The sequence below is a fragment of the Myripristis murdjan genome, chromosome 12 (assembly GCF_902150065.1).
Source record: "Myripristis murdjan chromosome 12, fMyrMur1.1, whole genome shotgun sequence".
Classification (NCBI taxonomy): Eukaryota; Metazoa; Chordata; class Actinopteri; order Holocentriformes; family Holocentridae; genus Myripristis; species Myripristis murdjan.
The window spans coordinates 23,145,803-23,169,854 of record NC_043991.1 but is presented as its reverse complement, the minus strand read 5'-3'; the positions used below and the strand labels follow the sequence as shown (position 1 = coordinate 23,169,854).

General features: G+C 39.7%; 1 protein-coding gene across 2 annotated transcripts; it reads right to left on the bottom strand.

Annotated features, from left to right (window-relative positions):
- Positions 1-1,188: 1,188 nt before the first annotated feature.
- On the bottom strand, positions 1,189-23,370 carry LOC115369212 (lysosome membrane protein 2-like). Of its 2 annotated transcripts, XM_030065776.1 has the most exons (15): positions 23,271-23,370; positions 23,091-23,151; positions 22,834-22,966; positions 16,354-16,511; positions 14,760-14,907; positions 14,373-14,564; positions 13,229-13,320; positions 12,298-12,417; positions 9,564-9,742; positions 7,225-7,343; positions 6,312-6,385; positions 6,170-6,221; positions 5,802-5,954; positions 5,517-5,564; positions 1,189-3,855 (listed from the first exon to the last, which is right to left on the bottom strand). In XM_030065776.1, exons 3-15 carry the CDS (start codon positions 22,954-22,956, stop codon positions 3,745-3,747), a joined length of 1,569 nt encoding a protein of 522 aa, XP_029921636.1. In that variant the 5' UTR covers positions 22,957-22,966; positions 23,091-23,151; positions 23,271-23,370; the 3' UTR covers positions 1,189-3,744. The 2 variants fall into 2 exon arrangements, with proteins under 2 accessions (XP_029921636.1, XP_029921637.1); XM_030065777.1 differs by lacking the exon at positions 5,517-5,564 and having other exon boundaries at positions 23,091-23,347.
- Positions 23,371-24,052: the final 682 nt, after the last annotated feature.

Below are 24,052 nucleotides of genomic sequence, written 5' to 3'. Positions count from 1 at the left end.
TTCTTCACCACCTCCAGCACCTCTGCAAAGTCTGCAGTCATGTGAATGTCATGTGCAAGCTCATTTTTGAAACCACCGCCCTCTCCTTACAGTTTGCAGTGCAATTATATCTGCTTGCAACTTTTCATGAAACATATGACCTATGCATTTTCTTTTCCACATCCTCCAAGAACAGACACTTGCACAATCACTGCCATGTTAGTGTCGAATCAGCTTGACTCATGCTCTCAGATTCACCCGACTGGTGCTTTCATCATTTCAACACACAAGCCCCAAGATAGTAATCATTTCCTCCACCATTATTTCATCTGTGTGCATGCCCTTCACTCCAAAAGTGCTATGGGCCTGAAACTTCCCAAAACAAACACCCGCTCCTTTTTCCTTCCCTTCAAACCACTTACATGGGTTATAAAAATTCTTCATAATCAAATTACCATCTATTAAGCAAGCCTCAATAACCAGATTTCCCCCTACCTCTTCATAAGTAATAGCTTATTTCACAATTTGGCAATGTAGCACATACTCCGTATTCCCACTTTCTCTCTGAACTTAACTGTAGATAATTTTGATGTTGTTTCCAATAGATATTACATCAAGTTTACATGATTTTTCTATTTTTGATTTTACAGTGGATATGTCAGTGTTTGTGCAAATATGATTACTCCTTGCACAGCAGTTCTTTGTGGAACTACTCCCATCCTTTCACCCTGTCTTCAATATCAATGCCATGTATCCATGTAACAATATCTTGCTGTATCGCCACCTTCTCATTTTTTTCAGTCTGTGCATTTGTCTATCAATGACATAATTTGAGAAAAAGGACATACATTTCACCGAGCACTAGGCGGTCTAGTTTGAGCATTTTCTCCTCTAACTGCCAGTGCTCTAATGGAACGGATTTCAAATGTTTCAAATGCCACGCCTTCCTTAGTATGTAAATGTAAATAGTGAAAAATGAGGCACACATTCACTGAGACTGCTTTTATTGGTTGTACATAGTAGAAACAGTCATCAATCCAAAGCAAGCCAGCAGTTAGAACAATATGCAGATGGGAGAGGGCTGAGCTGTGATGAGAAGCTTGAAATTTTGGCTAAATTAAAAGAAAAACAAAACCAAAAAAGAACCAAAAAAAAAAAAAAAAATCAGGATGCATCACATGCAATGCAAGTAAGGTACAAAGAAGGCAATTTTTTTTTTCTACAAATAGCCCGTGGTGCTGCTTGCCATGTGTCGCACTTTGGGTTTGATATCGGCCTAATAAAAAGCATTTTTTAGTGTTCCATTTTAACTACTATACTAATGTTTCCTAATGCTGTGGTTGCTGTAACAAAACATTTTATGTATTATTTGATTTATCCATTCAATCATCCACTCACTCACTCATATACATTTGTATTCATTTATCTCTATTTGTCAAGGAATCATTACAACATGCATTCTGTATGAATCATCACTATTTTCATAAAATGTTTTCACTGAGGCATGTGATTCTTTTAAAATACATGTGAAACAGAAATCCTAAAATCAAATATTTGGTTATATGTTTAGAAAGAACAGTCTCTAAATGAAAAATTTTGCAGCCTCTCTATGATTTCTCGATACATTTAATACTGATCACGGCAGTGCACGTCAGGAGGAGGTGGTGGGAAACGCTGCATTTGTCCTTAAAGTGTTACAGCAAACCGATGCAATGTGAGTGGAAAATGAAACAATAACAACTGGGCTGAAGAGAATTCAAATTTAGTCAAGTCTGCAACATTTCTGTTTTGCCATTAAATAAAATGTGCTTACTTCAGCAGTGAGAGAGCTGTATTACTGTACTGTCACACATGTAGCTATCATTCAAGCAGTTTTTCAGAGTGCAGTTTCACACTGTCTGGGTATACAAAAAACAAAATGCTGTCTATCTCAGTTTGGTAGCTGGACAATCAAGACTGATATGACAAAGCAATCCCCTCATAAAATATCCGCAAGATAGAAAATGTCCAAAAGGGACATGTCACAACTAACAACTACATCTTAATCATTTGTTTACTGTCATAATTTCAGTAACTCTTTTGTCATAATTTCAGTAACATTTACAAACCAAAGGCTACTTGAACCATAGTGATTTTTGAGGAGCCAGTCATCCGACACAACTATTCTGCAAGTGGTTCTCCTTCAGAAACTTAAAAAAAAAAAAAAAAAAAATTAAAACAAACAAGCAAACAGCCAAAACACAAAATAAGACAAAATACAAAAATGCTGGGGTTTCACATTCAGCAGCAGCAATAATGTGAGGACACAAAAAAGAGAGACAAAAAGAAAATACAGAAACGAATACCTGATATGAATACAAACAGAAAAAGGTTCAACAGCTATTTCTGATAAATCTCACTGATATGTTGAAACACTGTCAGACATAGAAATGTTAGTTAGCATATGAAGTAATAGTAAGACAGCAATACTGTTAAGTCATACATTCAATACTCTATGAAACAATCTTTCAATCTCTGTAATCTCGAAGTCTTAGAGTTTTAAATGATTGTTTAAAGTGAAGCTCATTATGGCACCAGAGAAAGTTCGTGAAACTTCTACTTGAGCACATCCACCAGTAGAACCTCTCTACATTAGATTTACACACGTGATGCAAAGGATTTACTTCACAAAAATGACAAGATTCAAAATATACAGCGTTTTTGTGATATTCATCCTCATCATACATTTGGAGGAATGTAGGCAGTTTAATCAGTCTTACACTGTATATACATAAATATGCCATACACTGAGAGTTTTTCAGGTTTGGTAATACTGATATACACCGCTATCCCTCTAAATACAGTGCACAGATAGAAAACGATGAGCCACTGAAATGTAACAATTAGTTTAGCCCACTGAAGTATAGAAATGTTGAATTGATTAAAACTTATCAGAAAGAGAAACCAAAGTTTTGGTTGTCTCTTGTGCATTAATACATGTTTGATTATGTCAAAGCAAAGGCCCCCTGAGAGTGGTGTATGATGCCGAAAAGCTCACAGTTTATGGACACATTACTCTGGTCCCATATCACCCCTTACGCCCTATTACAAGAGTGGTCAGTTACTGACATCTGGAGAGCAACGAGAGTTCATAAAAACAACAAGAAACTAGTCTAGCCAATCAGAGAGTGAGGTAAGGTCGCAGCGTTTTAAAACTATCAGATACTCCCAGATCTCATTAAATATCAGGGTTTAAGGGTTAGTTTTGGCAAAGGACCATAACATCTTGCACGCTCCATCTCTGCTCAGAAAGAGCTGTTGCCTATTCACAAGCATTTAAAATTCCACACCATCAGTGACTGATGAAAAAAAATAAAAATACAAATAAAAAGCCCATGACTGACTTTTTTTTTTAAACGGCTTTTTAGAGATCAGTCTAGGCTGCCAATTTACTAAAGAGCTAGGGCCAGGCTGAGAATTTCTAGGTAGCTCTCTATGACTGAAGTTATTTAAAAAATATTTTTGCCTCCCTTGTCCCCCAGAATGCCACTTCCCAGGGTGGAAAATAATATATGTTCAATTTTAGTGTTTTTTTTTTTTTGTTTTTTTTTTGTTTTTTTTTTAAATTAATTAGTTTATTTTCATTTTCTTTTATGTTTTTCAGGCTTATCTACTGCAGGTGACCTGTATCTGACCTGTCCCCCAAGCCCCCATCCTCACCTATATTTCTAAATTGCCAGTGTATGCTAGTGTATGCTCCCACCCGGCCCTCCGTGCACTCTCTCCTCAGGACTGTGGATCAGTGGTGGGTGTGAGGCCAATATAGGTGCCATTATGGGTGTCATCCTTTTCCTTGTCGCTGACTGGAGTGTAAGAAGTATCTTCCTCAGCAGTGGTCTGTGCAAGTACAAGACAGGGTTTAAAAAACAGTGTTACAAGCCAGTGTTTTTGTGAGTGTGTGTATGTGTGTATGTGTGTGTGTGCAAGGGTTGGAGGAAGGATAAAAGTGTGCAAATGTATGTATGAGTTTAGAAAAAATCTGATGTTGAGTGTGCAGGATTTCTGCAGGTATCAGCAAATCTAATTTAATGCTTTTTGATGCCACAAATCTAATGCCCATGTCCAGAGAGAGAGAGAGAGAGAGAGAGAGAGAGAGAGAGAGAGAGAGAGAGAGAGAGAGAGAGAGAAAATTCTAAGCATTTGACAATGCTAATCTTGAATATTTGAGAAAATCTAAATTTACATTAACTGTCACTCTATAGTGAATTAGAAGTGGCTAACAAGACGGTATACAGTCTCAGAATTTATTTGCACATTTCAAAAATAACAAAACCAGCCTGAAATGGTAGTGGCAGGTGTGGTGGTAGCAGCAACTGTGGTGGTAGCAGCAGCAGCTGCAGTTGTGGTGGCGACAGCAGAAGTTGCGTTGCTGGTCACGGCAAAGAAATTCGGCACAGTTAACTGCTGCCTGCCTTTAATCACCGACTTGTGACTATCTGACAGCATGTGTAATTTCACCACATTGACGCCCACTGTGCAAAGTTTGAAGATCTTTTTGCACACACTGCAAAATGCCTCAGCAGGTTTACCGTCAACGGGCTTTAACCAGGTTCCAAATAGTTCCTCCTCCAACTACTTCTGCTGAAACTTGCACTTTCCCATTTTTCTGACATTTGCTAATATTCCCTTGCTCTTTCGCCACAGCATAAGCACACTCACAGCACAGTGCATTCCAAGCATCCAGTGTTGTGACATCATGCACCGGCCGTAAACAATAGCCAATTAAAGGGTTCCGCCTATCAATCATCACACTATACTTCTCATCAAAATTATTAAATGTTTATATAATCAAACTAAATCGTGAATAAAAATGTTTTTTCCCATCAAGTGTATTTAATTTTTGAATGTCTCTGGACATCGAATTTAATGCTTTTTAATTCCATTTAAGGCCTTAAGTTTTGCAAAATCTATTTAATGACTTTTAATGCTTTTTGTTGCGGAAACCCTGGTGTGTAAAGTTTATGACTTTCAACATGTTCTAGGCTCATTACCTTCCTACTATTTGGTCATTTTATGTCACATGATCTTGCCACTAAGAAACATCATCACACTGAAGCAGGCTCTATTCAACTGTGAGGAACTGTGTGGTAACTATTATGCTATGTTGTTATGTTATGTTATGTTATATTATGTTATGTTATGTTATGTTATGTTATGTTATGTTATGTTATGTTATGTTATGTCATGTCATGTCATGTCATGTCATGTCATGTCATGTCATGTCATGTCATGTTATGTTATGTTATGTTATGCCATGTCATGTCATGTCATGTCATGTCATGTCATGTCGTGTCATGTTATGTTAAATGCGTAATCATTAAATGATTAAAGCCATAATACTGTACCATGATTATTTTGTTGGTGAAAGGATAGAGTTTGCATACAAAAAATAAAAATGTTTATGCATAAAAAGTAATACGTGAAATAAGGAAGAAAAGGATAAAGAGGACAAGATGAAGATTTGCAAATAAAGCATCAAATTAATCATTCAAACTTACAGGGGCAGCATAGAGAGGCTTCGTAAAGACAATGCGTTTAACTTCATTCTGCATAGGGACAGGTAGTGATAAACACATGCACGGTGCCATTAGTAAGAAATTAAGAGATTAAGCAATGGAATACATTAGATAACATTGTTGCACATTCCTTAATTTCACCAAACAAGCAAACAGTGAATGGCTACCATGAAATCAGGTGAGATTGGGGCTTACCCAATTTTGCAGTTCAAGTAAAATCTTAACAAACTCAGTAAACTTAGCAGCACACAACGCAACAACATTTACCTTCTGTTTGCGGGCACGAACCAGGAGGATGATGAAGACAATGAGCATAATGGCACCCAGACCAACAATGATGAGGGGGAAGTTGGACACCAGAGTTACTATCAGCAGTAGCTTGTTGAGTCTTGCCACAGATGCATCGTCAATCACCACACTCTGTGGACAGGATATACATAGAGACAATTAGCTTACGTGGAGGAAATGCGGTACAAGGTGACTGGTTTAGCATCCTATATTTCCGAGGAGAGAGCGTGACAATCATTTCAATCATCTAACCCTGCTCAGTGGTGATCAAAATACTGATTTTATATTAACTGTGTTTTATCTGGGCATGAAGTATAATCATGTTTCTGAAATAAAGCACTTCTTACCTCATTGAGGAACATCACAGGAAAGATTGTCTCATTCAGGCTTCTAGTTGTCCTGTAAACAATATAATGAAAGATGGAAATGTGAAAGACTTGTACGGTGCAAAACTTTACTGGGGAATTTTGAATTTGGATAGACACTCACGGAAATCCACTGATTCTCTCCATCAAGATGTTAATCTGAGCCCTCTTGTTTGCACGCACAGGCACACCAGTGGTCTGAGAACAAGAGAAAACACTTTGCTACACTGTGCTTCTGTGTTTCAAAATATATTACACTGGGTGGTGCAGCAATACACCCTTATAAAACACATCATTCTTTTTCACCCTGAAATGAATTAAACACTACTCTGTTACATTTTCCCATGGAACAGTGCAGTGTGAACAAAAATGATACAGAACACTTGGGCTGTGCGATATGACGATATATATCGTGGGATGAGAGAAAAATGTCTATCAGTAGAGATTTTCCTCTATCATTTCTATCACTGTTGTTGCAAAAGCTGCTTAACATTCATTGTGTTGGAGCTCCTAGTTGTCTTTGAATGCACCATTACTATACATGGGATAAAATAACAAACATGGAGGAGTGTGACACAGAATGAAGCTCCAACACAGAACAAGACTCAGCTCAACCAAGACAATATTAGACGGGCCACAGACCGGTTCCTACCACTGACTACGTCTATCACTGACCATGAACCATGAAAGGCAGGACAGGGAGAGCCAAAACATGTGAGCTACATGGAAGGCAAATGCTGAAAGCAAAAGCAGACATCAGTTTTGTTCAGTGTCACTTCCGAAAAAAGTGCCTTTCATTTCAATTTAAATCACAGGATTATCAAAAAGTAGCCATGCTCTTATGTCGTACAGACAATTTTTTCATCTAATTCATAGAAGACATACAATATTGTGATATATATCGTCAAGATATGAAATTATCTGTATTGTTCTAGAGGATTTTGTGTATATCACACAGCCATACCAGACAACTGCATTTTGATTAAACACAGTGTGAAAGTCATTTAAAGCTGATCAACTGTGGTCCCACTTCGTACCGGGTTAAGGTCAAGGAATGTTTGGTGATGCTCCCTTATAGGGGACAGTCCATCAATGGCAGCCGCGTATTTTGGGTCACCCAGGTAGAAATGAGGGAAGGAGGCCACCACAGGGGCACCTGTGCAGGAAGAGGAGAGGGAAGGGGAGGAAGTGAGGGGAGCGACCGAAATAAACTGAGAAAAGCATTAAACGGTACTGAAAACATGAGTCAGAAAAAAAATGAGTCAGAAGAAAAAAAACATGCAGTAGTTCTTCTTTCATTTTATTAAGTGGGATAAATGTCACAAGAGCTTGACCTTGTGACACTTAGCATGAAGCTAAATTTTTATTCTTACTTCATGAAGTGGAATTTCAGCCTGATGATCTAACCAAGACGCAGAACAGTGGGGGAAAGAGTCTTTGACAGAAGGAGGCAAGATATTATCTGACCTCCTCCCCCAAAGACAGCATGTTGCTTTGACCTTTCCCCCCACACAAGACCCAGACAATAGCTACACACATGAATCACGGTCCAGTCTGTAGAACTACTTATGGGGTGTAGCTGAGGTCCACATAAAGAATCTTGCAGAGTTCCTTCCTCATATTGTCAACAGGAGACATTCCACTTTTAAACCATGAACCATATTGCCTTGGTCATGACAGGAGACGGTGCACCAAAGTGACACATTCTTTGGTGTTGAGGTCCACCTGCAGAACAGCCTAAGTACTTGTACGTCTCTGTGGTTCACAAGAAAAAAAAGAAAAAAAAAAAAAAAAGAAAACGCTGCTCTGGTTTGTGAAAAGAAACAGCCTCAGGACCAAGACCAAAGCCAGACATGGGAGTTGCCCTTGAATATTGTGGCGGCAGGGTCAGAGCTGACGATGAAGTGGGACAGAGGTGATAGTTTTCCTGCTCTTGTGTTTGGCAACAGTAGTTCGACAAAAACACTGTCACCTGAGTGGCTGTTCCCGTGACAACCCACAAGGTCATTCAGGCACACACACATGTACACACACTGCTTGTGTTAGTATACTTGTAAGAGCCTTCATTAACAACATTCATTCGCTAGCCTCTACCCCTAAATTTAACCCTCTCTGCTAAAAACCTAACCTTAAACCCTTACAAGTACCCAAACCTAATTGTAGTTACAGCCTCAACCCTAAACCTAAACCTTAACCTTGAGCTATCCTCTTGAAGAAGTAAAGACTGGAAAAATGTCCTTAATTTGTAGAATTTTCCTCAGTTTTCTACCCCTGTGAAGACATTTGGTGCTTAAATAGCCCCGAAATAATATACACCTTCAATATTCAAACACACACAAATATACAAGCACACACAAATGCATGTTCTTCTGAACCCTCCTCACCTGAATAGCACATACAATTTCTATTTCTGGCCACATGGAACAGTACACCATGGTGATCTCAATGTGTTTTGGCCAGTGACGAACTTGCAATATAAAAGTGATTGGGAAGCAGTTATTTGAAAGACGCTCGGGCTGTGGACACAGGCTAGGGAGATTATGCCTGGTCATATTCAGGGCCAGAGTCAGCTGACAAGGCTTACTGCTCTCTTGCCTACTGGGCCAGTCACAGTCAGATGGTCCCTGAGGTGTAGAGAGGTCTGGAGAACTGTGTCACATGGGTCATTTAAAGGGTGGAAATAGCAATGGTGATATAAAAGATTAAATGTTTTGAAAGAGAACTTGACCGATAAAGGAATTAATGCACCATCAGTGCCTTACATGGACAGTGTTTAGTAGTAAGGCACAGGCTGGAGTGTACGGCTTGACCATGGCAGGAAAGTATAGCTCCCTTGGCAGCCTTGTTTATTAGCACCAGGGTTTTAAACTTTATATAAGCAGAGGTAAGAGGCCAGTGGCAGGGTTTCCATTTTATTTCCATTTTCCAATTCAAAATTCCACACCTTTCCAGACCTACATTTCCAGACATCTCGATAGATTTTTTTCAGATTATGTTTAACATCACAGACTACTGATATCTACATATTTATAATGCATGTAAATATTCCAAGTGTTATATGTGGTAGTGGCTTCATCACTCATCAGCTTGCATTGGTGGGTTGAGCCAAAAATTATAAGACACGAGGTGCTGATGATGCTTTCAAAAGATCACAGTGCTTCCATATCATTAGAAATGGCTACCCTTCCCGGGTTAAAGCTGTCAAATGATTTCACACACAGTTTGCGCCATGCTCTGTTCTCTGTTTTAGAGTCCTTTGCCAACCATTTTTTAAATTTTTGACTGGTATGCCATTTCTCAGAAAGGCAAAGAGTGTGGGAACAAAAGCGTGGGTGAGAAAAGCAGCGACTGAGATGAAGAATGAGTTGACCTTTACCTTTTCGACATGGGCTGACTTTGAGAAGGCCAGTTCCCAGGCACTCTTTTGGGCTGATACAGAAACCCTCATTGGCTGGGTTCTCCTCCTTACTGGCCAGGACAGACCGTGGTGGTGTGAAGCGGTAGGCTGGGATTCCCTTCACAACTACATCCTTCTCAAACTCCATGTAAATGGACCTGCAGAGTAAAGACAGCACATCAAATTTGAGAAAGAAATCAGATATTGTGGTTTAATGTGAAACACAGCCGATAGAATACTGCTGTGTTGACATATTTGTAGCTAGGAACTAGACTGCTGGGACAAATCATACAACATAGATCTTGCATTATAATTTAATGTTTGAAACCTTTATAACCTCCAAGAGAATTATTTTATTGAGAACAACACAACAGTCTTCTATGTATCTATGGTTATATCCTGTCTAGAGAATCCAATGGCTCCTAGTGAGAACAAAGGAGTCTATACAGCCTTAGCCAACTGGCAGGGAGGATGTGGCCCTTTGCTGTGCAGCCCACCTATTGTGCAACAATACTGTACTGACCTCTCCCTAGACCTTCGTGAGAGGGGCCAAGTAAAGGCTCTTTACACAAGTTCTTTCCCTAAGATGGTGCATTAATCTTCATAAGGAAGAAGACTCCTCTACAAGAAAACCTATGCCTTATAGATGCATTCAGTAAGGCTGGAATGTGGAGCATGTAGAATGAACCATGGTGCTATTGAGTCAAATATGGAAAGACGTCTAGTTGGGACTAATTTCATGAGTTTGCCACACTAGCAATAATGTCCATATCTGACATACTTGTGTTTATGGTTGATTCTACCTATGGTCCACATTCCAATCTTAATGGTATCTTTGAATAAAAAAGACCATGGGTTAGAGAATAGGGTAACTCATGTTGGGATTTAAGCAATTAAAGGGTCTGTTGTTGCGACTCCAAAAGACATTTGTTGTTAGTTACTGGACCAAAGGATCACAAGTCACCTCATAAATTCACAGAAGGTAGTCTAAAATCTAGCACTGGTTGTATAGTACTGACCAATCCTGAATTCTGTTTAGTAACTTAAAACATGTTACAACGCTAAGCACTGCTGTGCTCCTCTATTGTTTGCTTAAAAATAAAAACCTGAGACAGAGAATTTGTGTGTGAAAGGTTGAGGTATATGACTTGATGGGACATTTCCTATTTGAATTAAGCTGAAAAGTACAGGAACCGGGGAACCAGGGAGGGAGGTCTCCCTTTAGTCACAATAACACAGATGGCCATGATGAGGCTACTAGGCAATGAGTAAGTAGGTGAAAGTGTTTAGAAACATTAGGGAGAGGGATTTTGACACGCACCCAATCAGTGTCAAAGGGACGGCCATGCCACTGAGACAGATTCTTTCCATGCTTAACAAAGGGGGGAAGAACTTTAAAGCAGCTCCTGTTTTTTTAGGTCAAGGTTGTCTTCTAAAATAGAGCTTGCCGTTATCAGCAAGGACACTCTCATCAGAGCAGTGACACTGATGGATAAAATAAAATAAAAACAAAACAAAACAAAACAAACAAACAAAAAAAAACTGCAGCATGTGATAGTTGTAACACTAGGTTATTCTAGGTCAGGGCTAGCTCCACTGGTCAGATTTTGTACATGGTTCCCCAAAATTCTTTTAAAAGTCTTTTACTGAACACATGCTGGTTTTGAAATGCTGGAAATTTCAACAAGAATTTGAGCGTCCTTATGAATGACTAGTTCTGTAACAAGACTGAATGCATGGACCAGACCCTCGTGAAATGCTTACCAGTTCCAAGAAGTAATATGTGAAATTGCCCCGAGGCATACAGCCCATTCCATGTGGAGAGCTTAAATAAGCCTATTTGTTTCTGTTGGTCAGAAACAAAAACTTGAAAACTTCCCCACTCTTTGTAAATATAGCAAAAAGGAGCGGAAAATAGCTACATTTCCTAGGGGTTCATCTCAATCTCTCCCTGCATTCCCCTTCCTCTCTCACCCCCTACAATATACTCTGTTCCCACATCCTTCTTCAAATATGGCCTTCCATTCAGTATTTCCTGGAAACTTGTGTGCTAGACTTTCAAAAACCCCTCACAGTATAGGCAGTAAAGCCCTGGTTAAAAAAAAAAAAAAAAAAAACAGCGGTCACCTGTGGTGCTGTTTGTAAGTGATCAGGATGTTATGATAACAATTCATGGCCTCCGAGGCCTGTGAACATTATTCCCATACCAGATATAAAAGACTTTTTCTCCCTTCACGTTCTGTAGCAACTTGAATCCAGCAAGTTGAGTTCAGGTCACGCACCAGAAATAGAACATTGCTTCAACTATCACTCCCCCATCCTCTACAGGTGACATGGGACGCCAGGCTACAATTGCTTTTCCATGTAAGCAGCTATTTTATCTGTTTATAATCTACATAACAGCATTATTCCGGACACTGTTGCAGTTACTTGACTGTGGTGACTCACAAATGCTGCATTTTGTTGATATTTCATTGTCTTTAGGCCAGCTGAACTGTGCCCAGCTAATTTATGAATATTACATTATTTTTTAGCATTATCATTAATATTATGAACTAACAGGACTAATAGGATCTATGTAACACTTAACAGGTAGGATTTTCATCAGCCACTTAGAAGAACAATACAATACTTTGATTTATATAGTTATTCCACATATCTTAAAAGGTATACTACTTGGACAGCAAGAATGCATTGTTCAGCTGATTTATACCTGCACAGGTCTGAGGTGAAGACATAAAGCCGTTCATCCTTAGACAGAAAAGGGTGGAAGGCACTTCCGTCTGTTCCATTGATGCTGTTGCTCTGGTTAGATGTCCAAAATGATACCTGGCTGCAAAACAACATAACAGTCAAACACGTGAGCATTTCAAGGCTTTCAAGGAACTCTAGGAGTTCTGTGGAATTAAAAGCATAGAATTCAATAGTTGTGAGGACATAGATTTTGAAGGGATTTCTCAGGGCACAAATGTCTCTGAGAAATGTACGATACAGAGCAGCCTATACATGATTTATCACCATCAAAACAACAGGCTGTACAGTTGTAGCTCTAATGTGCAACAAAAATAATGTTTTTTTTGTTTTGTTTTTTTGGGGGGGTGGGGTGGGGTGGGGGGGTGTTTGTTTGTTTATCCATGACATTTTCAAAAAACAGTTCCATACAAATATCCCACTTCCACTATCACCAGTATTATCATCACCACCATCAAGACTGCTCTAAATTACAGTTAAATGTTTTGATGATCAAACACTTCTTTATCTCAAAGTCAAAAGACAAGCAGAAAACAAGCTTTTCCAGAGGGACGTAGTGGGTAATTCAAGACTTGGCAGGAGTAGATGACAAGACCTAGCTAAAAAGCCATTATTAAGGCATTCCACTAGTCAAGTATCAGGATGCCCTGCCCTGTCCTCAGAGTAGAGGGCAAATGCCAAATGGACAGGCAAACAGACAAACCACAAGCAGCCAGTCAGTGTTACCCTGCTACTGGCAAGAAGCAATGCATTTGAGACACTCTTGATTTCACATGTTACCCAATGATGGAATTAACTTTCATCACAGTGGATGAAGACAGAGAATGCGTGTGTGTGTGTGTGTGTGTGTGTGTGTGTGTGTCCACGCATGTCTATGACTAACTGTGTGGTACCTTTGGCCTCTCCATGTGTCAACCCGTCCGTAATCCATGTAGTTTTGCTCACCAGTGTAGTACACAAATTCTCCATCGTTAGTGCCGTTTTTCTGAAAAGATCCACAAGTTTAAGTTATTAGAACTCATTTATAATCCTCAAGAGACCATAGCTTTCTATCATTCAAGGACTTTTCAGTGATCCTGATACATCAGGATCCCATCAGTAATGATTTGAGGTGAGGTGGCACTGTTATGCCTTTTCCACCAAAAACGTTCTGGTTCTCGAAATGGTTTGCTTAAAGATTCCTGGAACAAAGGTGTAAACTAAGGAACTGGCCCACATGTCGACCAGTTTTTGGAGTGGGACCATTCAATCTCAGTCAATCTTTATTTATATAGCGTCAAATCACAACAAAGTTATTTGCATTATTGATGGTAGGTGTGCACAACAGAAGAAAATACTGTACTGTGGACTACTGTGTACTACAATACTGTGGCAGAGCATGACCATGCATGACCCGCTTGACTGCTGTCAACTGCAGTTTTCTTTCTTTCTTTCTTTCTTTTTCTTTTAGACATGTTTGAAAAAAAAATTCATTCATTCATTCATAAATATAAACTTTTTTTTTTTTTTTTAATGATATGTCTTTAGTTACAGATGTGTGCACAAGTGTACTTGGAGTTTTGTGTTGGAAAAAACATTTTTAACCACTATTTTTAACCAGACCAAAAAATTTCTTGGTAGTCGTCTCCATCTTTCTTGGTAGAATAATAAGCTCCCACTCAGTTACAATTTTCCTTTAGGGAATCGATTAATGTCTGGTAGAAATGCAAAGAACTGTTCAAAATTTGGTGAGAAAACCAGAATGGAACCCGTTTTTTGCTGCTGGAAAAGGCACATGTTCTTAGCAAATGCCATTGGTTGGGATTTAAGCTTTCCAACTGTGAAAAAATATGCAAACAAAGCTAGGTGATGTTTCAGTGTCTACAGATTCATTTAAGAATTGTGGTTCACTTTGAATGCATGAGTGATCACATGGAATGAAATGGGTAAAATAATCATATATCAACCAGCTGACTGAAATTTCTTCTCTAAAGCTGTCAGTTTAAATGATCGTACTCAGCCACTTTAGTTTTCATGAGAAGTAGAGTTGTTGCATGCCTTGTACATGAGGCCAAAGGTTTCCTCAACGTCAGGATTGGTGGGGGCAATTCTGGCCAGTAGGGGGTCTTTGTAGCCCCACAGCAGTTCTTGCACAGTGCGGGTGGTGAAGAGTCCAGACCCTATAGAGTTCATCCAAATGGACACCATGGAGGCTCTCCAGTAACTGCCTTTCACTTTGTTCATTACAGCCTAATCATGCAAAATGGAAACAGGGGGAAAGCATAAGAGAGGGTCACAGGGTAAAATAAAGAATTGGGACATGAAGGTGGGATTGGAACTATGAGAGAGAATACATGTGAGAAAATTGCATACAAACTACAAAACATACACACTATGTTCTTCCACTTTTCCATGCTTCTTGAAGACCTGTAGCTCATGACTCACCCATGCAGGGATGTTGACAGTGGTTATTTCATCAACAGTCGGGTCACCAACTGACTTCTCTCTCACAAACACAAATGTCTTTGGATTGTATGCTGACACCCTTGTGCCATTTTGCACCATGGTCACATTGGCCTTGGGCCTGTATTCCCTGGGAGACACAAGGTAAGACATTAAATTAGTGGTTATGTTTCTTATTTTCAATTTGAGCTACATGTAAAAAATATTCACAGTAAAAGTGGGATTCAGTTTCTTGGTGGTTGCAACTGAATGCCACTTGCCAGACAGTGCAGATGAAAATTTCAAAAAGCATTGCACAAGCTATCAGGTTAACGTTTAAAATTTTATTACACAAATCCTGCCTTTCATCATAACAGCCAGTTAGGATTTGGTCAGCTAAACACTAAAATATAGATTGGGTCACTGGGGGAGATTAGCTTGACAAAACTGTGCCAGTTGTAACATTTTTTCTGTGCCTCAGGAGTGGACCTTGATATTTGTTCAAGCATTTCACTGGGTGCATTAAAAGTGTTTCAAACAAAGTGATTAATATGTACAGAATAACCTACTTTCCAGGACTCACATGGACATCTTACAACCAGTTAATAAAAGCCACTTGTCCGCCTCATTTTAAAGAATTTGTTTTTTTCTTTCCTTCTTCAAACAAACAAACAAACAAACAAACAAAAAATGTAAAAATAAGTATGGTTTAAAAGGTTACAATAACTAGAAGCAGAGAAGCACAATGCAGTTTGCATTTTTAAGTTTATGTAAGTGCTGAACAGGCACATTTCAGCAAAATTACAAAGACTCATTATTCAACTCAACAGTTACTGCATCTTAACACCAGTGGCCCATAACATAAGCAAAACGATTAACAGCCAGCTAACTTTGAAGAACAAAGTAGAATACATGTGGAATTATATTACAAAATATTGCACTACAAAATAGTAGTACTGCACATTGTATTTTAAATCTGGTAATTGCAAGACAATTGCAAGAAAATTATTGATATGATATATATATACCATTCACGTTGTACAAATATACAAATATAACCCTACAGAGATAATGCACACATGGTGTGTAAATATATGTTATGCTCCCCACTACTGGTCAGCAAAATACATATGTATAGTAAGATGAGATATGTCACAATATGTATGCTGAGATGAAAATTTGCAGTTTGTACATTTATTTTGATTTTTTTTTTTTTTTTTTTTTTTTTAAATTGCTGGTCATGCAGCATTGCTTTTTGAAATTCTGCAAAACTCAGTGTTGTGGTGCAGGCCAGCAACACAGACCAAATTTTGAAACAAAACTAATACATTACAACTATTACTTGCATTAATACATTAGAACTAATACTTGCATTAACAAACCCACCAAGCTCAATAAATAGCTTTGTATACAGCATCATGGTCTTGTATTGTAGGACTTCCATGTTTGGTCCATGTGTCACGCAAGGCATTGTATCAGATCCCTTTATTTATTTGCCCAGCGATTTTTTTTTGCCAAATGGTACAAGTTTTCCTCTTTTAAACCAGTGCAGCTCAAGATAAAGTGAATGAAAACAATCTGAGTTCATGTATCCTACCTATATGTGTAAGGTCCAACCTGAGTGACCATTGCCTTGGCCCCTTTCAGGAATCCGTCCACATTAGTCACGTTGAAGAAGAAATACTCCATGAAGACAGGGGGAGGGGGGTTCTTCCATGTCTCAAACACACGGCTGCCCTCTGTTAAAGTGATCTCCTGTGGAGACAAAAAGTTCTTTTCCATATAAACTCTCGAAATACATCATTGCATTCATGTACATCACTGTGAAGGAGGGATAGTTTTTATTTAAAATTAATAAATTAACACTGATGAAACAACAACAAATGCATATAAAACATAATCAGAAATGCACTACTACTTATACATGCTTCAAATGGAAAATAACATGGCTTTTACTGAAAGCAGATGTTTTTAAAATATCAAACCCATGTTTTGAACTTGGAGTTTCCACATTTTGTTCCCAATAAAAACACTCCAGAGAACAAAAATCTCTGGGGGTTGTGGAGGGGAGTTGCTGGATGAGCAGCATCAGACTAGAGCATTGGCTACACACATGAATAGCATTAGGGGAGACCCTTCATTGAAAGACGTTGCCAATGACAACGAGCTCTCTGGGAGAGTCGCAGACAGACCATGTGATACAAGGAGCTGGATGCCCACTGGTTGGACAGGACTGTGACCTTAATGATCTGAGCCACATTCCACAAGACTGAGCCCTAAGCGGCCCTGGCAATGCTGCTGAAACAAACCACCGCAAACCTGTAGTATCTTGCTATAATATACAGAATATTACCACCACACACATCACTGCCAACAAAGATGTCCCCATTCACTGAGACGATCTAATAAGCGCACAGAAAAGACTGGGAGTGAGACAATAATGAGGGAGCAGGAGGTGGGGCTGACACTTCTTTTAACACATCTAGAGAAAAACACACTGGTTTAATTCAGTCTCATTTCTACTAGTTAAAACCGTCAATTCTAAGCAAACCAAATATGGCAAACACATCAATGAGTGAGGTTATTTCAGGGGAACAGAGCCCCCCACCCCCACCCCCCGCTTCTTTTAGGGTCCCTTCAAGACACTCAGTGACAAAGGTTTAGTTGAGTAGCCATAGACAATAAGGCTGTCACTGTGGATTGAGGAAAGGAGAGCCTGGTCTCTATGGGTCCTCCTTTCATGGCTGGAACAATCAATATGGTAACCCTCCCTGCATGCTACATGAAATACTACATGGTAAACAGGAACAGAGAAGCCCTCTTATCTCAGTTCTTGCCACAGTTACTTTGACACCACTCCCTGTATGAAAACAGATGTTGCAGGTGAATACACATACAGGCAAGTGCTTTGATGTTAACACACTTTTGTGCAGACAGCACATGCAACTGAATAACACATGGCACATCGATCCTGATTCAGAACACTGCACATTACATTACGTTACACGTCTGTGTTTACAAGTTCTGCATGTATGGGATGCCATGTATGAGCAACTTAACCCCTAAACCAAGCTCTACCAGCTGAACAGAAGTCCTGCACCACTATTAATGAATCCATCAGTGACAAATTAAGGAGCATTCCCATCCAGGGAAGAGTCATGTTTCATTGTGACCTCTTCACTAGGTCATTGCATGTTGACCCTCTGCTTACGGTGACTCACACAGAAGCTGTGTGGCTGCCAACCCACCCCCAGCCCAGCCTGTTTCCCAATAAGCCTGGCAGGGAAAAGAGGCTTAACACACAAAGAGGGCCTACTGCTGGGAGGGTCTCCATGGACTAAGTTCTTTCACACTGGGGTAACTAGGGTAAGGGAGTTACTTAATATGCCCTGAAATAAATCATACTGCCAGGCCAGTAGGTGACTATGTGCCTGCCTCTCTCTGTGTGTATATGTGTGTGTGTGTGTGTGTGTGTGTGTGTGTGTGTGTGTGTGTGTGTGTGTGTGTGTGTGAAAAGATTGTTGACAAGAATTTTGTGATGTACTTTGGTACTTGGTTAAAACAGGTTTCTGAAAGTGGCTGTCCATTTCATGTCAAAGTGGGTGGGGTATTTTCTCAAAACTGTGCATTTCAATAGAACAAGATGATCACTGTCCCACAATTATCAGTTTATTTGAATGATGAGACAATAGGCCAGAAGCAGCAACATTCTCTTGTTTTCTGGTTATGTTTTTCTTAACTTCCTGTTAGGAGAAAAATAGAAGTCAACTCCAGATGCCCCAAATGTTCTTAACCGTCCAAATCTGTTGTTACCCAGGCGTGCTCATACCTGTGTGTGAACTGGAGGTGTGTGTCTGCATTAGTTATTGGCACAACATCTGCCCCACACTTTATAAGGGCAGCTGTTGTGCCGTGTCTGGCACAAGCCCAAGAACTGGAGACCCCACCAATACAAGAGAGTAGGAAAACCTTCAGCAGCTAAAATCAGAGTTGATTGTGATTGTGTGGTTTGAGAGTGCTGAGCCAAGTAAAATTTCCCGTCTTGGAACAATAAAGGTCTCAGTTCAGTTCATTTCAATTCAGTTCATACCTTTATTGTTCCAAAAAGAGAAACATGACTTGGTTCAGCACTCACAAATCTGAGTGCCAGAGAATTTTGCATACAACACAGCAGCTGTCCTTATATAGCGTTTAGGGGGTGTTACCTTATGCTCATAACAAATGCTCAGGCACATGCCTCCAGTTTACCAACAAATGGGATTTATCGTTCAGTACCTGTACCCTAACCCATATGTTCGTACCTGTATCCTAACCCTGTGTAGAAGACGTCTCTTATCATTACTCTTAACAAAAAAATAAGAGAAATTTAAGAGAATGTTGGTGCATCTGGCCAAATGTTGCTTCAGATTTTTTTTGCTGACTATGACGGCAACACTGCTTGCCTGGTGAAATGCCTGCATACCTGGCCATAAACAAGAGCTTCAGTATTTAGAGTAAATATCAAACTCTCTAAAGAATGACCACCTATGATGTCTGTCAGTCTTTTTTTAGACTGTGACCATTTGATCTAACGCTATAAAAAGAGTGTCTTTTTTTGATGCTGTTTGTCTCTGTAGCCTGGATGGTAGAAGAGGCATGTTTTCTTATTGCTATCACGAAGCATGGTCATCCACTGAGGGCAAATAAGGCTTGTGAGAAATTACTTGCTGACACACATCTTATTACATGACAGGCCAATAATTATCATAGTTTTTAGGGTTCTTGCTGATAGAGCCAAGTCAAATCACTCTGTGTCTTAATGACCATGTTATACCCCGGCCACCCATGCACAGCATTAAAGCACTCTTCCAAGGAAAGAAGTCATTTTAAGAGCTTTGTCACTTGCAAGCATGATGACTTAAGGGCAATCTTCTCATGCAATCCATGCAATAAAAAGACCTCTTGCTCTTGCAGACTTCAACACACTTAAGGAAAACAAACATATCAGAGCTCGCACAATTGAGCATGAAAGTACCATTAGAAGGAACAATCACACATTTTACACTGCTCATTGTTTTAATTTCTCCACACTGTCTTTTATCCTTGCGCAAAATGTTTATTAAAAAAAAAAAAAAAAGAAAAAAAAAGCTGAATGACAAAAGGTAAAATGTACATGGATATTCTGCTGCTAGACTTTTTATTCATCAGGCTGAAAGGAGTGGATGTCACTTTGTTGTTTCACCTTGGAAAGTTGAATCTATTTTTGGCACAATGTTTATGATTGTGTATTCATGTATAATTAGATTAAATATTATGCCAAATTCTTATGAACCTGTGCTCTTCCAACAATGTAAACTTCAACACCTTAACATGACACTTCTATACACCAGTCTTTTGTGCTGAAAGGTGAGCAGTTCACTTGAGCCAAATGATGTTGGATTTTTGGGGCTGATGCTGATACTCATTCTGAAAATTCCCATATTGATATGCATAAACCCATGATCCCCAAAATGTGGTTATCAAACACTTGTGACAAAGATATGTAATGGAGACAGGATTTTTACAGTTTAACATTAAACTTTATTGTCCACAATTATATCACTGCACTGATGTCAAATAAACATCTGTAAAATGTTCTGGAAAAAAAAGTTTGCATATCGGTGCATATCAGACAATACATACATCGATATCAATATAACTGTGTTAGGCCAATAACGCCTGATAAAATTGGCTGACCGATATATTGGTCGGGCTCTACAGTTCGCATATGGCCTTTTCTGAAGTTAAAAATATCAACAATCTACATTAAACATATTTCAATATTTAGCCATAGTCTCTTCCTAGTTGTAAACAATCCCTATGCTTGTAATGTAAAACCACACTTGATATGAGACTGAGGATGATGTGTCATACTACAACACTGAATGTAGGCCAGCGATATTTATTTTCATAACATTCCCACCAGCTCTGCACACTGTGAGGTGATAACAGTGGAGTAGGACAAGTCGTGTCATAATAAGCTGGAAAGGTGGCCTGCAGTGTTGTGAAAGTAAGGTGAACCTGCAGGGAGGGCTTTGAACTTTACTGACAAACAGAGCCTGAAATCTCTGATATACAGATACACCTTGGGTCTAATTTTACAGTGATTAAAGGGATGGAGCTTATCAGTAAAGTAATGACCCATGAAAATGGTAAAGCATGTTGACAATGATAACCAAATGTTTGATAACTGATTTGTGTTTGTGTTTGGACTCTATGTGTTTGGATTTGCTTTCCATCGGTTTTTACAACTCTATTACTGAAGATTACACATTTTGCAGCTTTAACAAAAAGACTTGGGTTCAATGAAAAAGTGTTGAGAATATGGGAGGACGGGTGTTTGAGATGAATTGCCCCATTTCCCATCAGCATTTTACATTACTGTCTCACAGCCTTGCTCCAACATCCTCCCACCCACCGTCCCAACCTATGAGAAAAATTGCCACAGTGAAGTTGAGGAATGTGTTTGGGGAATATCTTGGCAGATGAAATGGATTGAGAAAACATCAATTCCCCATGCTCTCTTCAGGCGCCTTGTTCCTTCTGTCCTTAGCATCTTGAATCAATCTGCAATGGCCTAACAAGCATTACCATCATTACCCAATGTTATTCCTCTGGCTATAGTCCACAGTCTTTAACCCAGGTGGGGTTGTAAAGTCTAGGTTAGTTTCAGCTCATTTCTGCTTTCAGGTGATTATATAGGCTATTCTGGGTTTATGTACAAAGCCCTAGATACAACTTTATTTAAGCTTTACAAAAGAAAGTGAAAGAATAAGACACTCAACTTAATCAAAACACTGACTCAATTTCCAGTGGATAAATTTTCAGTAGTCCTAACAGATGCTTTACACTCACTAATCTTTATCAGTCCATTATATAGCCTGTCTTTCTGCAGGCTACTCAGGTATCACCTTATGCTGACATCCTCACTGCTGAGATATATAAATACTGAGAAATACTGAGAAAGCCTTCCAAGTGCAGCTTTATAAATGCCCAACCATCTTCAGCCCTGGAGAGCAACTTAACATATGTGAGACAAGTGCACTAGTCAAGCACTAATAGCCTACCATGTCAAAATCTTGACCCGGGGTAACTTCATTCAAGAAATCCTCACAATCAAGTACGGATAATGTGCTGATTTTATTGCCAATCCTTTACCACAGCTTTTTAAAATGACATGCATAACTCTTAGTGTTAAAAATAGAGTTTTAGCCTATGGGACCAAGCAATACCAACCCAGCCCTTAGTTATTCTTAGCTGTGGAATTCATCTTTGAGGCACCTCCTAACTTAATGACAAGCATTCAAGGCAGATTCATAAATAATGGACCACTGAGGGCTCTTTTATTGTCCGCTCAAATAAAAAGTCTGTCTGAAAGAGGCTTTCAACAAAGTGATTTCTCTAGGAAGTGTCATTGGCAAACCAACATCGTATGATGTCGCCTGGAAATTAGCTAATGGTGTAGTACACTGTATAATCCACTACAGTACATAACAGCACGTTCTTATTCATATCAAGGAATCTGAGCTGCTTATTAAGCCCTGAAAGCCACTTCACCTGAGAGGCGGCACCCACAGCACCAACCCCCTGTTACTGTTCGCTGGATACTCATAACAAACTGTCACTGAAGTGTAGTATTACATGTTTAACAGTAACCATGTAATTATCTCACTACACACCTCATTACACACACTTGCTGGATTTTTCTATTTTTTTTCCTTTTTTTATATATTCTTTTTTATTTGAACCGTAGAATGGACTGAGCATTAATGCCCCATTGCCCTAGTTATTTCAAACAGTGCAGCCTATGTATGTGACATGCCTGGCTGTGATCTCAATAACTTCCTCCTAAATGTGGCCCTTGAAAGTAACCAACTCTCGATCTGATCTTCTAGACTTTATACACACACACGAGTCTCGGACACACACTGACACACACACTTTACGGCCCCATCCCTGCAATAAAATAAGCCTGCATTTAAAGAATGATGCGTTTGATGAGTCCACTCGAGTTGTGAACATGTTTCATTGAACCCTCTGAGGATAATCACGAACTTACCTTTTTTAGACGGTTGTGTATTACAGTGCGGAAAACTTGAGCCACAACTAAGCCAATTCCAATGATTAGCAGGTGGGCGCAGACAATCCCAACCGCGTAAATTGCGCAGGATCTTCGTGTCATTTCGCAGGTGCTACGGAGGGGAGGAAACGTGCGTGAAACGTCTTAAAAGAGGATGGAGGCTTTATCCGAACTTTAGCATATAGCCTACAAATGATAACGAAAGATTTCCAGGCTGAACAGGCAGAGATACCAACCTTGTTTTCCCCTTTATTTTCCACTTGACAGACTATTTCCCGTTGTTGTTCAAGTTGTATTCTGAGAGAAAAAAAAGTTTTCAGAGGCTGCCCTAGTTGACAGAGAAAGTAACGGTGCAAGCTACTAGTTTGCTTCCCTGAGTTTTCAAGTTGCAGAGACTTGAGGGAAAGTTTGGTTACCCGCCTTGTGCTTGTTAATAAAGAGTCACTTCTCCCTGACAGCAACGAGGTCCCCAGCCCTTCGAGGTGGCGGTGGATGTGTGGGCTACAGTCAACTCTGCCACGGGATATAGCGGGCTGTAATGTCACCCTCGCCTGCGTGCTGACTGAGCGTTGATTGGTCGCAAGTTCGCGGCAGTTTGTGCGTGCGCGCGCGCGAGCAATGGTCTGTGCGTGCGTGGGTATATGTGCAGACTAAGTGCCTGCAGCTTCAAGGACGGACGAGAGAATTTCCTGTGCCCTCAAACTTTTCGGGTCTCCTTCGCTGCAGCCTGCAAACGCCTCAGCGCAGTCACAGTCAGCTCAGACCCTCACGGTTTATGGGTTTTATCTTTCCTGACGTGTGCTTGCATGATTTAGGATGTTCAGGTGTAGTCCAGGGCTGACCTTGAGGCAAAGGTCAGGTCAGATTTGTGCTGCTGTGCAATTTCATTTCAGGAGACCTTAAAATGAAAATGATTGTGATTGCTGTTACAGAGCAAAATATTTTATGTGGCACTTCTTAATAAGTGGGGAAGGCTTTGGCTGTGCACACACACCTTGTCACACTTCCACACCTAGAAGGTTAACATTCCACTGCCATAAAAAAAAAAAAAAAAAAAGCATTAACAACTGGGGGCACCTTGGAGAGCAAATTATCCACATTCCCCGCCCTTTGTGGTCACAAGGCGCACGCTTAGTCGCTCCAACCTTTAGGCTACAAACAACAACCAGTGGGCCTACAGATTGTTTTGTCTTGGTGT